This window comes from Oryctolagus cuniculus, chromosome 3, assembly GCF_051225735.1.
Source record: "Oryctolagus cuniculus isolate XC-2025 breed Fujian yellow rabbit chromosome 3, ASM5122573v1, whole genome shotgun sequence".
Lineage (NCBI taxonomy): Eukaryota > Metazoa > Chordata > Mammalia > Lagomorpha > Leporidae > Oryctolagus > Oryctolagus cuniculus.
The window spans coordinates 53,556,150-53,571,495 of record NC_142869.1 but is presented as its reverse complement, the minus strand read 5'-3'; the positions used below and the strand labels follow the sequence as shown (position 1 = coordinate 53,571,495).

General features: G+C 40.0%; 1 protein-coding gene across 4 annotated transcripts in view; it reads left to right on the top strand.

Moving 5' to 3' along the window:
• The window catches only part of FAM171B (family with sequence similarity 171 member B), a 75,673-nt gene that overhangs the window by 43,254 nt on the left and 17,073 nt on the right, over positions 1-15,346 (top strand). For 3 of the 4 annotated variants that reach the window (XM_002712331.6, XM_089329029.1, XM_089329028.1), the window contains exons 2-3: positions 8,949-9,182; positions 14,350-14,442. In XM_002712331.6, coding sequence (XP_002712377.2) covers positions 8,949-9,182; positions 14,350-14,442 — 327 coding nt within the window. The remainder of the gene's footprint in view (positions 1-8,948; positions 9,183-14,349; positions 14,443-15,346) is intronic. The other variant, XM_051849371.3, reaches the window with a different exon arrangement.

The window sequence follows — 15,346 nt, the reverse complement described above, 5'->3', positions numbered from 1 at the left end:
TCTGTAATTCTGCCTTTCAAATAAAATAAATCTTAAAAAAAAAAAAAGTGGAGCAACTGGGACACCAACCAGTGCCCATATGGGATGCCAGCTTTGCATCTGGAGGCTTCACTCATCACATCCCAGTGCTGGCCCCTATAGAGTCGTCTGGAACCAGTGGTTCCATCGGTAGTACCAGAAGCAGAGTCAAGAATTCATTAAAACAGTTACATATCACTCAAAAATAAGTATTGGTGTTTGAGATTACAGTAGTAAATTAAATGAAAAGTGCTTGACCTCATACAGTTAATGTTCTGATTGGGGATACAGAATATGAACATTATGAGCAAATTACATATGTATTAAGGTAAGATAGGAAAAGATTGTGGAAAAAATAGATCAGGGTGGGAGGAAAGTATGTACATAGCAGGTTCAATCCTCGTGTTTCACGAAGCCCGGAACCCTGGTTGCCTTTGTCCTGCCCCTGGGAATGTGGCCTTCTGAGTGTTCTTTCTGTTACTGATTGGTAGTGATGTTTATATGCCTGGAGCAATGGGGCATGTTGTTCCAGCTTGTCATGGCTCCACAGGACTGTTCCACAAGTTCATGATGTGTGTCCTGTGTGTCTGCTACCATGGCTCGTTACATTACAGAAGTGTGTCCACGTGGCAGGTGCCTCTGTGACAGCCTTGGCCTCTGATTCAAGTCACTTTCTCTGTGCAGAGACTTTTGGCATGTGTCCCTCAGCTCACAGAATCCACGATCTGTGCAATTCCAGAAGGGGATGGGCCCGGAATCCTGGGCTGCCTTCTGTGGAGTTGGCCATTCGTATGTTTTTTCATGGTTTTACTCTTTTTTTATTTTTATTTATTTATTTAAATATTTATTTATTTATTTTTGACAGTCAGAGTGGACAGTGGGAGAAAAAGAGAGAGAGAAAGGTCTTCCTTTACCGTTAGTTCACCCTCCAATGGCTGCCACGGCCGGCGCGCTGCGGCCGGTGCACCGCGCTGATCCGAAGCCAGGAGCCAGGTACTTATCCTGGTCTCCCATGGGGTGCAGGGCCCAAGCACCTGGGCCATCCTCCTCTGCACTCCCGGGCCACAGCAGAGAGCTGGCCTGGAAGAGGGCAACCGGGACAGAATCCGGCGCCCCGACTGGGACTAGAACCCAGTGTGCCGGCACCGCAGGCAGAGGATTAGCCTATTGAGCCACGGCGCCAGCCTCCTGGTTTTACTATTAAACCTTGGCTGTGAGTACAACCTGGCTTTGAGTCCTGTGAGTACTTTTGGTGAATTAATGAACTTGAGGGTGGTCTCAGGATGCCTGAAACACACACCAGATAAGGGGGGTTTGGAGGATAGGAGGCACAAGGTCCTGCATAAGCACAAGGACCTGGATTATCTGCAAGAGAATTCTGGGAAGAAGGAAGAGCGTGTGCAAAGCTGGAGGTGGAAGCATGCGCAGTGTAGTGAGGCTGCTGTGGACCCAAGAGAGAGGATGAGGGAGGGGATATGAGCTCATAGGTGCAGTGTGCACGTGATCGGACGGGGCGTCCCCGAGGGTCCGGGATAACGTCAGTGAGCACGTGCCTGCTCCGTGAGCTAGTGAATTTCCGACTTTGCTCTAAGGAAGAATACCTGCTTCTCCCGTTGGCTCAGCTCAGTCACTTCTATTTGTGACAGCATCTTCACGTGTTCTTCCCACATTCTCTGTTGTTTCCTCACTCTTAATTTTTTGCTGACTTGCGTCGGAAGGAAAAAAAAAGTCTCACTTTGTTCTCAGTCTCCTTTTCATCTGGGTGCCAAACAGGACACCTGTGTCAGGAGATCATGGTGTTTCAGCTGACTCCATCAGTTCAGAGGCAGGGGGACACCCCTTCTCCCAGCCCCCACCACCCCCATGGCCCTGTGGAAGTGATGGCTGGCTGAGCTGAGTCCTAGGGATAAGTAAGGATCCCTAATTGAATTCCTGCAATGCTGCTTGCCCCTCCTTCACACCCTTTGTTCAAAACTCATTTGCTGTTTTGTCTCCAGGAAGGAACCCTCTCCCACACCTTATTCTGACTAAGGTCCAGGACTGCCAAGGCAACAGTGACCAGCGCTTTTTCAGACACTGAAAGGAACAAATGACCTTTTGCTTGTCCTCATTGAGCTCTAGGCTTTTCTGTGGCTTTAGGTCTAAGTGCCTTCACTAATAAATGCTTCTTGAATGCATTTGTGAGTGGGTGAATGAAGGAGTGGTTGTAAGTGATGCCAAGGCAGGATGAAAAATTGGAAATAAAACGCCAGGATGATAAATGTTTGTGGTGTGAGCTTGAACAGTGTTTTAGGAGCTTGAGTCAGATTTATTTACTTCCATGGAGGAATGGGGCCCTGAGGGTGGGCAAGAAGGATCTGAAACAAATACTAATGTCTCAGCCCTGTCATTTGCCCCTCTCTGAGTTGCCTGTTATATGCTATTCTTGAGTTATAAAGGTGGTTCTTATGTTATCTGTTTCGTTATTTTTGGTGAACCACACTCATGTAAGCCTTCAGTCCTCATGGAGAAAATGTGCATACCGGGTTCTAGTCCCGGTCGGGGCGCCGGATTCTGTCCCGGTTGTCCCTCTTCCAGGCCAGCTCTCTGCTGTGGCCCGGGAAGGCAGTGGAGGATGGCCCAGGTGCTTGGGCCCTGCACCCGCATGGGAGACCAGGAGAAGCACCTGGCTCCTGGCTTCGGATCAGCGCGGTGCACTGGCCACAGCGCGCCGTCCGTGGCGGCCATTGGAGGGTGAACTAACGGTAAAGGAAGACCTTTCTCTCTCTCTTTTTCTCTCACTGTCCACTCTGTCAAAAATAAATAAATAAATATTTAAATAAATAAATAAAAATGAAAAAAAGGTTTCATAACCTTTTCCACCTTTGGAGATAAAAATCCTCATTCTATCTCCTTAATGTCTTCTTAGCTGTGACATTTTCTTTGTAATGAATATTAGTTTACTGGTAATAAATTTGTGCTTCTAGTGTGCACTTTTTTTCCTTTTGCTTTTAAATTTCAAAGCCAACAAACACTTTGGATCTAATGTGGGGCTTACCTAATGAAAAGGAGAATTTCTATTTTACTGAGTTTTTGGTTTTTTTTTTTTGTCCCCCCCCCCCCCCATTGGTGCTCTGTGTTCCTTCAAAAGGAGGCTGTGTCTCTGTATTTGAAATGCTGTCAAGATTAGACTGTTGAAGTCCTTTCCACTCTGCTTCACAGAATGGATAATAATACGGTTCTTTCTCTTTATAAGTGTCAGTGCTGTTCTGGGCTATTTTCTAAAGGTTCAGCTTTCATTCCCACTAAGTTGGGAATTAAATTATATTAAATTGAAAAAGAAATTGTGCTAGCAGCCTGAGAGAAAGACTTGTCAAACCACTTTGTTGGTATTATTTTGTAATAGCAAAACTAAAAGTTTTAATTTAATCTTTGTGATATATTTGCCTTGTATTCATTTAGGAAGCATTTGATATGTATTCTTTAGTCAGAATTCCCAAGTTAAGTATTTTTATGAGCAAGAGGGAAAAGTTGTATTAATTCCCAAAAAAAGGGGGATCTTAATAAATTTATTTGTTGTGTTTATTGTAGCGATGCAAAGTAGTTTTCACTGGCAACTGTGGTGCTAACTTGAAAACTTTTACATCTAATGCTGAGGCTAGAAACCTCGCTATAATGAAAACTGGCCTCTGCTGAAATCCTATAATCATTCATTCTCCAGGGCTTGGCCACTTCTGATCTCTATCCTCTCTCTTCAGTCCTCTGCCTCTCCTACTTCCTTTCTTCCCTCTCTTTCTCCTTACCCATCCTCTCTATTCAGTAAATATCTACCAGGCAGTGGGTCAGAGTTGGCCTCTAAGTTATTAAGCTCTACTAAGATACAAGGCTGGGCTCGAAACAATATTGGCTGTCAAGACGCCTATTCATGCAAGAAGAAAAATACACGGAAAAGTAAAACACACACCTTGATATGTCATGTGCCATTAGACCCATCAGAACAGAAGTTGGGCTAAGAGCAAATTTGTTTGATTAAAGGACATTCAACTTAAACTTTGAAGGATGGATTAGGATTTTGACTGGTAGAGATGGAAAAAAAGCATTTCAAATGAAAGCAAGAAACAAAAACTGATGTAATAGGAAATTGGGTTGGTCATTATCATTATCAAGAGGGATCATTATCAGTGATCCATTTATGTGACAGTTTATAATAGGGTTCATCAGGCTTTTTCTATGAAGTGTCACATAGTAAATATTTTAGTCTTTGTAGGCCGTATGACCTCTGGCACAACTATCAACTTTGCTATTGTAGCAGAAGTGCACAGAAAACACATAAATGAATGGGCATGGTTGTGTTTCAGTGAAACTTTACACAGTCAGGCAGTGGGTCAGGGTTGGCCTATAAGTTATGATCGCCAGTCTCTGATAGAAGAGTATGGTATGATTAGGGGGAAATAGGGCTGGAGAGGGAGATGGTCATCCGATTTCAGAGGGTTTTGAATATCTGGCTGAAGAGTTGGGAATTAACTGGTACTCTCCTTAATGAAACTATGATTGTCATACCTCTGTGACTGAAAATTGTGTATAAAAATGGTATGTTGAGAGCAAACTAGACCTCTTAGAGTCCCTAGTAAAACCTGATTTAGATCAGAAGCAGAAATTAGAAAGACTCCATGAGAATGGACCAAACAGTCAGATCATGGAAAACAGGAGCTTGTGCGTGAACTGGCCCTTAGGACATCTGGACCAAAAATGTCAATGTTCACTCTGCTCAAAAAATGATAGTGAACTGACTCCAAAGTAGATATTATATACATATTTTGGATACTAATGTGAATAGTTATTTTATTGAAAGCTCAGACAAGTCCCTAGTGCTAAGTCAGAAAGATGAGGATAGGTTTGAGGGTAAAGGAAAAAAAGCAAGTTTAGTTTGCTGACAGATGAGGGAGCAGTAGACCTCCAAGTCTCAAGAAATAGCCCTCAGCTGAATGCTTTGGGGTTTTTAAGGAGACTAAAAGAAAGGGGGAGCTGGTCTGGCAGAATGATGGAGGAGCCACAAAATATAGCCTGACCAGGTTGTCTTTCTCCGTTTGCAAAAGAAGTTGAGGTTAGGAACAAGACGGTGTATGACTTAGGACACAGACGAGCAGGAAACCAGCAATCCAGCTCCGAAGGAAGAACAAACTGCTCTGCATAAGCTGCCTGCACAGTGTCACCTGGTTGGTTTGATGGCCAAGTGGGCTTCAGTAAGCTTGTGGGCTATAGAAAGTGGTAGTTATTCCTGGCCTAAACCAGATCCCTTGAGACAATACTGGCCAGTAAGGTATTATCTACTGGAGAAGCAAATGACCTCACAAGTTCCATGATTAGAAACTTGTAGGGCCAATTGTACCACTCCCCTAATTCAATGAGTTAACCCAAGGGAGCATGGGCCTGATGGTATCTAGCATCTGTATTCAAGGCACTGTTTGAGGGCTCAGTTTCAGTTATACAGGTTCTAAATTATTTTCTGTATCCCTTCACGGATTATGTTAGATATTAGAGAAAGTTCTTTTGTCTATTAGTTTTTAATTTGTATTTCTTTTATGGTAGAACCAAATTTTGCAAGACTTTTTTTCATGTTTCCCCTCAGAATAAACTTCCTCAAGGCAAGACTATGTTCTATTAATGCCTATGTCCCCAAATACCTATCTAGTGCAGCTCTGACAAAGCAGTCATTAAGTCATTCAGTGAATTGAAGTGAGCATTTCTAATTGTTCCCATTTTATTCCACTGTGTTTTTGTGCTATTCATTTCTTTGTGGTTCTCATCAGAGTACATTAATCTCAACCAAATATTTTAAAGTCATTTCATTAGAATATTTAAATTAAAATAATGACCTATGATTTATTTATAAAAGGTTATATTTTGGCATTATGATCCTATAAAGGAAACAAAGTTATACTGCATTAAATAAAAATGTTGTAGCTGGTCCCAACATAATGGAAAAGAAATAGGCAATTTTTTTGGCAGTGGAAAAATGTGCAAATGAGGTGGTTTTCCCATATGCACAATTGGTAATGTAATGGTGGTAACATTAAAGGATAGTATCAGAAAAGAAGTGGGATTGTGATTTTATTAGCTCACTCCATGCATCTCATTAGCAGTATTTTTAGTCCCTCTGGGCTTTGATTTACTTATCAGTATGCTCTGGCAAAACCATAATATAATGTTTATTCTAATATGTCTTTTGACATATATCTCTTTATGTATTTATTAATCTGAGATGTAATGATTCTAAGTACTTAACAGTGCTTCTGCTAATCATGTGATAGATAATAAGCAGCCACCTCAGGACCTTGCTCATTGATATGTATTTTATTTTTACTTGTTTTTTTCTCAACATTTAAATTACATGTTTTCTGAGGGTGCAGTTGAAATCATTTGGTCCATTTTAAACTCATGGTGACATAGTGAAAAGATGATTATGTGAACAAGACATAATAGTTATAATTAAGTGACAGAAAATAATACGTTCATAGAAAGCTGAAAAATACAACGCAGAAAGTAAGTAGATTATGTAGACAAATTTGTGGTTGAAAACCACATATTTAATCATGGAATCTGCCCAGTCTAAATGCCAGAGTGTTTTTGTTGTAGGCAAGGACTGCGGATTGCCGTGGGTGTACTTTGCTTTGGGCTGCCAGTGCAGTTTGCTTGATCAAAAGTAAACACCACAGAAGACAGAGGCATCCTGTCAGGAGCAGATAATGCTCTGTAACTTTCCCTCCTCTGTGGGGGAAAAAGAGTTATTCATGGATCTTTAATTGCTTTGACCAGGCTTTCAGCCAAACCTATTTTTTTTTAATGCTGTTTTTACTGTGCCTTGGGCTGGGGTGAGAGACAACACGCGCTCACAGATGTGAAAGGGAGGCACAGAGAGTCAGCAAATGAGCGTTTTCTTCTCAGCAATTGTTGGGAGCCAAAAAAGTCTGCTAGGACATGATGGAAGCAAATCCCTGAAACTTCCCAGAGCAAAGAGCATGGAATAGAGTGTGGGACTTCAGGAGCTTATTAGTTATGAAACTATTACTTCTTAAAAAGATTTATTTATTTAAAAGGTGGAGTTACAAAGAGTCTTCCATCCACTGGTTCACTCTCCAAATGGCCGCTATGCCCAGAGCTGGGCTAATCCAAAGCCAGAGCTTCTTCTGGGTCTCCCACATGGGCGCAGGGGCCCAAGGACTTGGGCCATCTTCTACTGCTTTTCCAGGCCATAGCAGAGAACTGGATCGGAAGTGGAGCAGCCGGGACTTGAACTGGTGCCTTTTTGGGATGCCGGCACTGCAGGCAGCTCCAGCCCCTCCCTGTGAAATTTTAACCTCAGTTTCCTTACCTTAAAATTGGGTAATGTCTTGCAAGTTTGTTAGGATACAATTGGACAATGTATGTTAAGTTTCCAGCACTGAAATATTACACAAATTAATGTATATTATATGTGTTCCATGATGTCAGTTTTCACAAAATGGGATTGAAAAGAAAGCGATTACAACAGTCTGTTAGTTTTTTTTCAAATTGAGCTGGATTGGACCCTGTTTATCAAGTTTCCTTATATACTAACTTTACTAAGTTATTTAAGGTATAGATATAGTGGATCTCTTCAGAAAGGGAGACTTTGATTTTGATAGCCCAGAAGTGGCCTGTGCAAACAGTTTTTCCTAATTGTGTTACTCATTTGCTCATCAAATTTGTATTAACATTGTATTACATGTGACAAAAATAAACATGTCCATTTTGGATTATAAAATGTCTTAGATATTTTGTGAATCAAACCCTGTTTCTGAATGTCAAGAGACTTTGGAATGAAGAGTTTAGACTTCAGAATGTCAAGAGTGTCTTACTTTGGCAAGTGTACTTTTACAAAGATGAAACAGATGGAATGTGTAGGTGTGTGTGCGTGTGTGTGTGTATGAATTTAGCTTAAGATCTTATCACATATTGAGATTTGTCTATAAATCCAACAGCTCTGAGAATTTCTGAAACTGATATTTGGAGCAGATGAATTGACAGAAATTATCTATTGAATATACTGTTTCTTACTGAATATGCTGCTGGAAGAGCCATGGCAGGTACATTTAGTTTCAGTAAGACCAAAGATCAAATTGTACTAGGGACTCCTAATTCCCTCTTCTTTTGGTTCTTTCCAGTCTCTTATGTGGTTTATTATGTCTTAACATATTTTTGGCACTTAACCTTTATCTTTCCTTCACTTTCTCTTATAAATGATACAGTGCCCTATTAAATAAAATAGCCTATATTTATAGTGGTACCCTATATCATTTAAGGTACTTGGTTTAGGAACAAGCAATAGAAACTGACTCTGGCTCTGAGAAATAAAGGGACTTTGTAGGAAGGATTATGATGTGGTTTGCATTAGCAGAGGAGCTGCACTACCCAGCTTTGGGAAGGAGAGGGATCAGGGAGGTGCTGGAAAGCACAGTGGGTAACTGTAGCAGCCGTGGGCGTCTGTGGATCTTTAGGCACATTCCGAAGTCCTGCTAAAATCTGTGTGGCCTACTTTATGCCCGTGGCTCAGTATATTTTGACCAGTCGATGAGGGGCTGGGTGGCTGGGGGACTTTTTTTTTCTTTGAATTGAACAGCAGCTACTTGTTCTCTACATCTTTAAATAGCTTTTTGTATTAGATGGACCTGTTCAAGTACCTTTGGTTTAGAAGCTCATCATGTTCTATAGGTTACAATCTTTTATTTTTTTTATCCAAGTGTAAGATTTCCCATTTGAGTTTGAGACCATCTTTAATGAACCTCTTTCTTTGTCCACCCATAAATGTGCATTTCCTAACATACAACAGTTTTCTATTATTATTCAGATGTGCTGAATGATATCCTAAAGTGTAGTGGCCCATAGACTCTAGCATCTAACATGCTGGTTTTTCTGGCTTTTTTCACTTTCAGTGTCCATGTTTATGCTGAAAGTCCAAGTGAATGACATCATCAGTCGTCAGTACCTGAGTCAAGCAGTTGTAGAAGTATTTGTAAACTACACGAAGACAAATTCTACTGTAACTAAAAACAATGGAGCAGTGTTGATAAAAGTACCCTATAAATTAGGACTCAGCTTAACCATTATTGCTTACAAAGATGGTTACGTGTTGACGTCTCTGCCTTGGAAGACTGGAAGAATGCCAAGTAAGCACTTAAATGGGTTTTGCAGCCCCTAAATGTAAATGATTATTTTTTTCTCTGTTTATGATGCCTAAATGATGTGTTCAGAAGGACGTTAGAAGAGCGTGCCATTTTTAAGAAACCATTATCTTAGTCTGGGCTTCTCAGACTGCCATAAACTCAGTAGTTTATAAACAACAGGAATTTATTTTTCATAGTTCTGGAGGCTGAGAAATGCAAGATTTAAGTACCAGCAGATTTGGTGTCTGGTGAGAGCCTGACTTGTGGTTTCTAGATTACACCTTCTTCCTGGGGCTTTAATCCATGATAGAAGGGGCCAAGGAGTTCTCTTGAGCCTATTTATAAGGGCACTAATCCCATTCATGAGTGCTCTGCCCTTTTGTCATAATCACTGCCCCAAAAGGCCCCACCTCTTGATACTATACCTTGGAAGTAAGGATTTCAGTGTAAGGATTTTGGGGAAGAAACAAACCTTCTGACCATAGCAATCATGAAGGCATTTTTCCTTTGTAAAATTATTCATTTTCATCTTATTTCAGAAGCAGAGACAGATTTTTTGTCTACTAATTCATTTCTCAAATGTCCATAACAGCTGGGGGCTGGGCCAAGCCAAACCCAAGAGCCAGACCTGAATCTGAGTCTCGTATGGTGTGCATTAGCAGGCATACTGGAATTGGGAATGGAGCTGGGCCTCAAACCTAGGAGCTGTGGACGCTAGTGTCCCAGCTGGAATCTTATTTGCTGCACCAAATGGCTGCCCAGGCCTTTTCCTTCAAAAGAAACTGTTCTTCACTGCCTCCTAGAGTTCAGCTCTGGACAAAGCTTGTCTGCAGGTGCTGCTGCAGGGGCTGGGAACAAGGACTAGTGAGAGGCAGGGTGGGCCAGATGATGAAAGGACATTCTTAGGTTAAACCAGCAGTTTAGATTTCTGTGCTAAATAATAAGGCAGTTATTGTACATTGTTGAGCACAATGAGTGTAGGTTATATGGAAACTGGATTTGCTCAGTACGGTGTAATGAATAAGCCAGCAGCACAGCTAAAGTGAGAACCTGACTAGCAAACTATGGCAGTGCTCTTACCCAGGAAATTCAGCCTGAACCAGAAAGGGAATGAGAAGGACAGGTGAGTGTGAGAGACCTACTGAAGAAGGAATTGGTAGAACTAGTGCAGCTAATTGGATATTGGAAAGGATACCAGAACACAAATTTGACTGGAATTATGATACTTCAGTTATTCAGTCTTTTAAAAAAAAGGATGCTGGTTCTTATTAGGATTTAGATACTTTGTTTGCTTTCACACTGGAAACATTTGAATTCTTAAATAGTTATTTAAATTTAGAATGAGAGAAATAAGATGAAAAGTAAAGACATTCACACAAAACTTTAAGTCATAACTGGAAAAATCACAATAGGATTGCTTGAGGTGAATTCATAACTACTCATTCAGTAAAGTTAGAGAAATAAAGAAGAAACCAAGTAAAATGGTAAAAAAAAAGATAATAAAGATTAAACTGGATTGACATACATTGGAAAATACTAGGAAGAGATCATTGAAAAAAATCTTTTTTTTTAACTTTTATTAATGAATATAAATTTCCAAAGTACAGCTTATGGATTACAATGGCTCCCCCCCCCCATAATGTCCCTCCCACCCGCAACCCTCCCCTTTCCCTCTCCCTCCCCCCTTCCATTCATATCAAGATTCATTTTCAATTCTCTTTATATACAGAAGATCAGTTTAGCGTATATTAAGTAAAGATTTCAACAGTTTGCACCCACATAGAAACACAAAGTGAAAAATACTGTTTGAGTACTAGTTATAGCATTAAATCACAATGTACAGCACACTAAGGACAGAGATCCTACCTGAGGAGTAAGTGCGTAGTGACTCCTGTTGTTGACTTAACAAATTGACACTCTTGTTTATGGCATCAGTAATCACCCTAGGCTCTTGTCATGAGTCGCCAAGGCTATGGAAGCCTTTTGAGTTCACCAACTCTGATCATATTTAGACAAGGTCGTAGTCAAAGTGGAAGTTCTCTCCTCCCTTCAGAGAAAGGTACCTCCTTCTTTGATGACCTGTTCTGAAAAAAGTATTTTTTAAAAAAGATTTATTTATTTGAAAGAGTTACACACACACAGAGATCTTCCATCTTCCATCCAATTGTTCACTCCCCAGTTGGCCACAACAGCTGGAGCTGCACCTATCGGAAGCCAGGAGCCAGGAGCTTCTTCCAGGTCTCCTATGTGGGTGCGGGGCCCCGAGGACTTGGGCCATCTTCTACTGCTTTCCCAGGCCATAGCAGAGAGCTGGATTAGAAGCGGAGTAGCTGAGACTCAAACCGGCACCTAAATGGGATGCCTGCACTGCAAGCAGCAGCCTTACCCACTATACCACAGTGCCAGCCCCAAGTCTAGTTTTGTGATATAAAAAAAGTATACGTATATTGGCTAATCTAAATTAAGATGAGGGAAATAAGACAACAAACAAATACATAAAAACTTTTTAAAAAGTGAAAAATGGTCTACACCAGGGACTGATGTTATGGCCTAGCTAATTAAGCTGCTGCTTATGACATTGACATGACGAATGAGATCATGGTTTGAGTCCAGGCTGCTCTGCTTCCAGTCCACCTTCCTGCTAATGCACTTGGAAAAGTAGCAGAAGATGGCTAAGTACTTGGGCCCGTGCTACCAATGTGAGAGTCCAGGATAGAGTTCCATGCTCATGGCTTCAGGCCCTCCCAGAACAGGCAGTTGCACCCATTTGGGGAATGAACCAATGGATGGAAAATTCATTCTCTCTCTCTCTCTCTCTCTCTCTCTTTCTGTGTGTGTGTGTGTGTGTGTGTGTGTGTATCTCACTGTTTCTGTTGATTTGCCTTTCAAAAAACAAATCCTTTAAAAAATGTTTGGCACCAAATCTGATGGCAGTAATCTTAAAATGTTCAATAAAATGAATAGTTTTTTGATATATAAAAGACTTTTGATTTCAGATGACCTAGACCTATAACTGTTGGCTAGAATGTTCTAGGTACAAAAACTTGATTAAATATTATAAAGAAGTACTACAAATCTAGTGTAGCCTTGATTTTATATTAAGAGAACAAATTACAATTACTATGTAATAATAATGACCTGGGTAACAGTTGAAATACGTGTGTCCAAGTCTTCAGCTTTTTCATAAATGCTAACCCCTGCATCCGCTAGTAGTAATCTCTCTCAAAGACAAACATACAAATAAAGTGAATTGACATTTGTGCACCTGGATGTTGATTCCATATTTTTTAAAGAATGAAATGGTAATAGTCTAAATCTATAGTATTATGGCACTGCTTAAGTAAATCTTGCTACTTTACTTTTAAAAAGATTTGTGTATTTGAAATAGTGAAAGAGAGGGAAGGAAGAATGTAGAGAAGGGGAGAGAGAAAGAGATCTTCTATCTGCTGTTTCACTCTCCAGATGGCTACAATGACCTTATCTGGACTAGGACAAAGCCAGGAGCCTCTTCTGGGTCTCCCATGTGGGTGGCAGGGGCCCAAGTACATGGGTCATGTTGTGTTGCCGGGCCATTAGTTTGGAGCTGGATCAGAAGTGGAGCAGCTGGGACATGAACCAGTGCCTATAAGGAGTGCGGCATCACAGTCCATGGCTTTACTTGATACGCCACAATGTTGGCCCCAAATGAAATATATGTCCTTAAAATGTTAAGAGTTTCTAATGAGAAACATATTTTTAAGAATGTAAAAATAGTCACTATATAGTCATACTCTGTATTTTTAAAAATCATTGGCTATTTACATTAAAATATTAATAGTTGGTGATATTGTGAAAATCGTTTTCTTTTTATTCTTTTCTGTATATCTCAGCTTTTTCCAAGTTAACATTGTATCTTTTCAATAAATAGAAAAAATTCTAAGTAATAAGAAATATGAATGTTTTAGTGAGGTTCCAAAAGATTTTCCTAGGTTTTAATTGCTGATAAAGCTATCTGGCTGTCGTTGAAAGTCCAAATATGAAATAATGCCCTACTTGTAATCATTCTGAGGTCCATCCTAAGATCCCACCACTGTCTCCCCAATTGAATATATTAGTCTAAATGTTAATATATTCTGATAGTGAAATTACCTATTAATTTGGTCATTATTTTTTCCCTTGGAAACAAGAAGTATGTTTTACTTCCAGTCATTGCATGCTTTTTGTATGTACTCTTTCTCCTATTTTCTTTAAAGGTCTTTGAAATATCTCAAATTATTAAAGATATTTCCATGCAAATGTGCTTTTTTTTTCCCCATAAGAGGTTTGAAGATACTATGCTATTTCTGTTCAGTTTAAATATTTACATATCATAGAAGAGAAATATGAGAAATCATGCTTTAGGCAACTCCCCAAAATTATTTTTCTTTTGTAGGATTGGTAAGTTGATTTGATTAGTTCCTCAATTATAAAGCCATCTTTTTCCTAGCTTCTTGATTAAGATCTTGAAATGATTAGCCATCTTTCAAATGATCTTCTTATTCTATCAGTTATTTTATGTGCCTGTTCTTGTTGACAGGTTCAGCCTCTCTCTGTGTCACTACTAAAGGGAGTGCATCGCTCTTTGTGGTATACTCTTTCTTCCTCTGCCAGCTCTGAGTCCACTTGGGAAATCACATCATGTGTAGAAGGGTACTGTGCTCTTATATAGGAAATTAAAAAGTGAAGAGTGGATGTAGTTCATCTAGATAACCTGGGATCGTGGAGCTGAGAAACTTAAACTTCAGAAGTGAATAACAAGTAACAATTAAGTAAAGAAAAACCAGAAGTTTATTCAAGCATTTAACTTAATATTTATATCTGGGGTTAGTAATGGAACATCATTAGTCATGTTGGTACGAACTACCATTTGAAGTAGAAAATATTAATAAATCTTTTTTCTTTCCATATTTTATATGTGGTGTCTTCAAAAAGAATAGAAATGCATTTTGTGAGAAAACTATGCATGCATTTCAAATTTTTGCATCAAAATACTTATTCTAATTGAGAAATCTTGAAATCCCTTCATGATCATTATTCCCTTGTTTTATTTTTGCCATCAAGTTTTCCACTTCTCAGGACTTGTTGTGAAAGAATTGTATTTGTCCTATTTATTTCCTTGTATTACATATACTAATTGTGCTATGTTTCATAGTATATTCATCAGTTACACTTTCACTGTTCCCGCAAAGTCAAGCAAATATATGGCTATTTGAAGACACTGTTTTAATTACTGGAAAATTAGCAGGTAAGTACAGTATTTCTTACTCGGTAAATAACTGCTGCTTGTCATAATGATCTTGGATAGATCCTCATGAGCTGCAAGTTGGTGTGTGAAAGTGTCGCTTGACAGAGCTTGCATCTCTCTTTACCTTTTTTCTATGTTACTGTGCTTTTTCACTAAGGAGCTAATGTTGATTATGAGCTGGGAGATACCTAAATTTATCATTATTAGTATTGACTACAAGTTGATCAAACCACTTTTTATTTTACTATCAAGCGAAGAATTTATATGTAGTGGGAATTATTTTCTCCTTTGTTCTTTTTGTCCCTCATATAGGAGTTTTAAAATGCTTTTATTTGAAATGTGGAGACAGGGAGATCTTCCATTTGCTGGTTCACATCCTAAATGCCTGCAACAGCCAGGGCTGGGCCAGATCAAGCCAGGAGCCTAGAACTTGAACTGGACCTCCCACATGTGTGGCAGGGACCCAAGCATTTGAGCCATCACCTGCAGCCTCCCAGGGTGCACACTGGGAAGAAGCTGAGATTGGAGTGGAGTCAGGACTCAAACCCAGCACTCTGATACGTGATGTGGGCATCACAGCTGCAGTTTACCTGCTGAGCCTGATGCCCATGAACCACCCTCTCCCCGCACCCTGCAAGTAGGGAGTTCCGACTGTGGAAAGTACTGGACAAACTTCTGCTGTCCTTCCTACGTCTCAGCTTCATTGGGCTTCAGTGGTTGGTGAAATTGGGAAAAAGGCAACATAGATTGCTTAGAACCTTGGGGTTTTTTAATTGCATGTCTTTCCCTTGTTACTTGCTACATTAATCTCACTGCCTGTCTGGGAGAGGCCCGAGATTTCGCTGGGTAAGGATCTGCTTGTGGGACATGCATTTCCCTGATTGCATACACATCCTAAGGAACT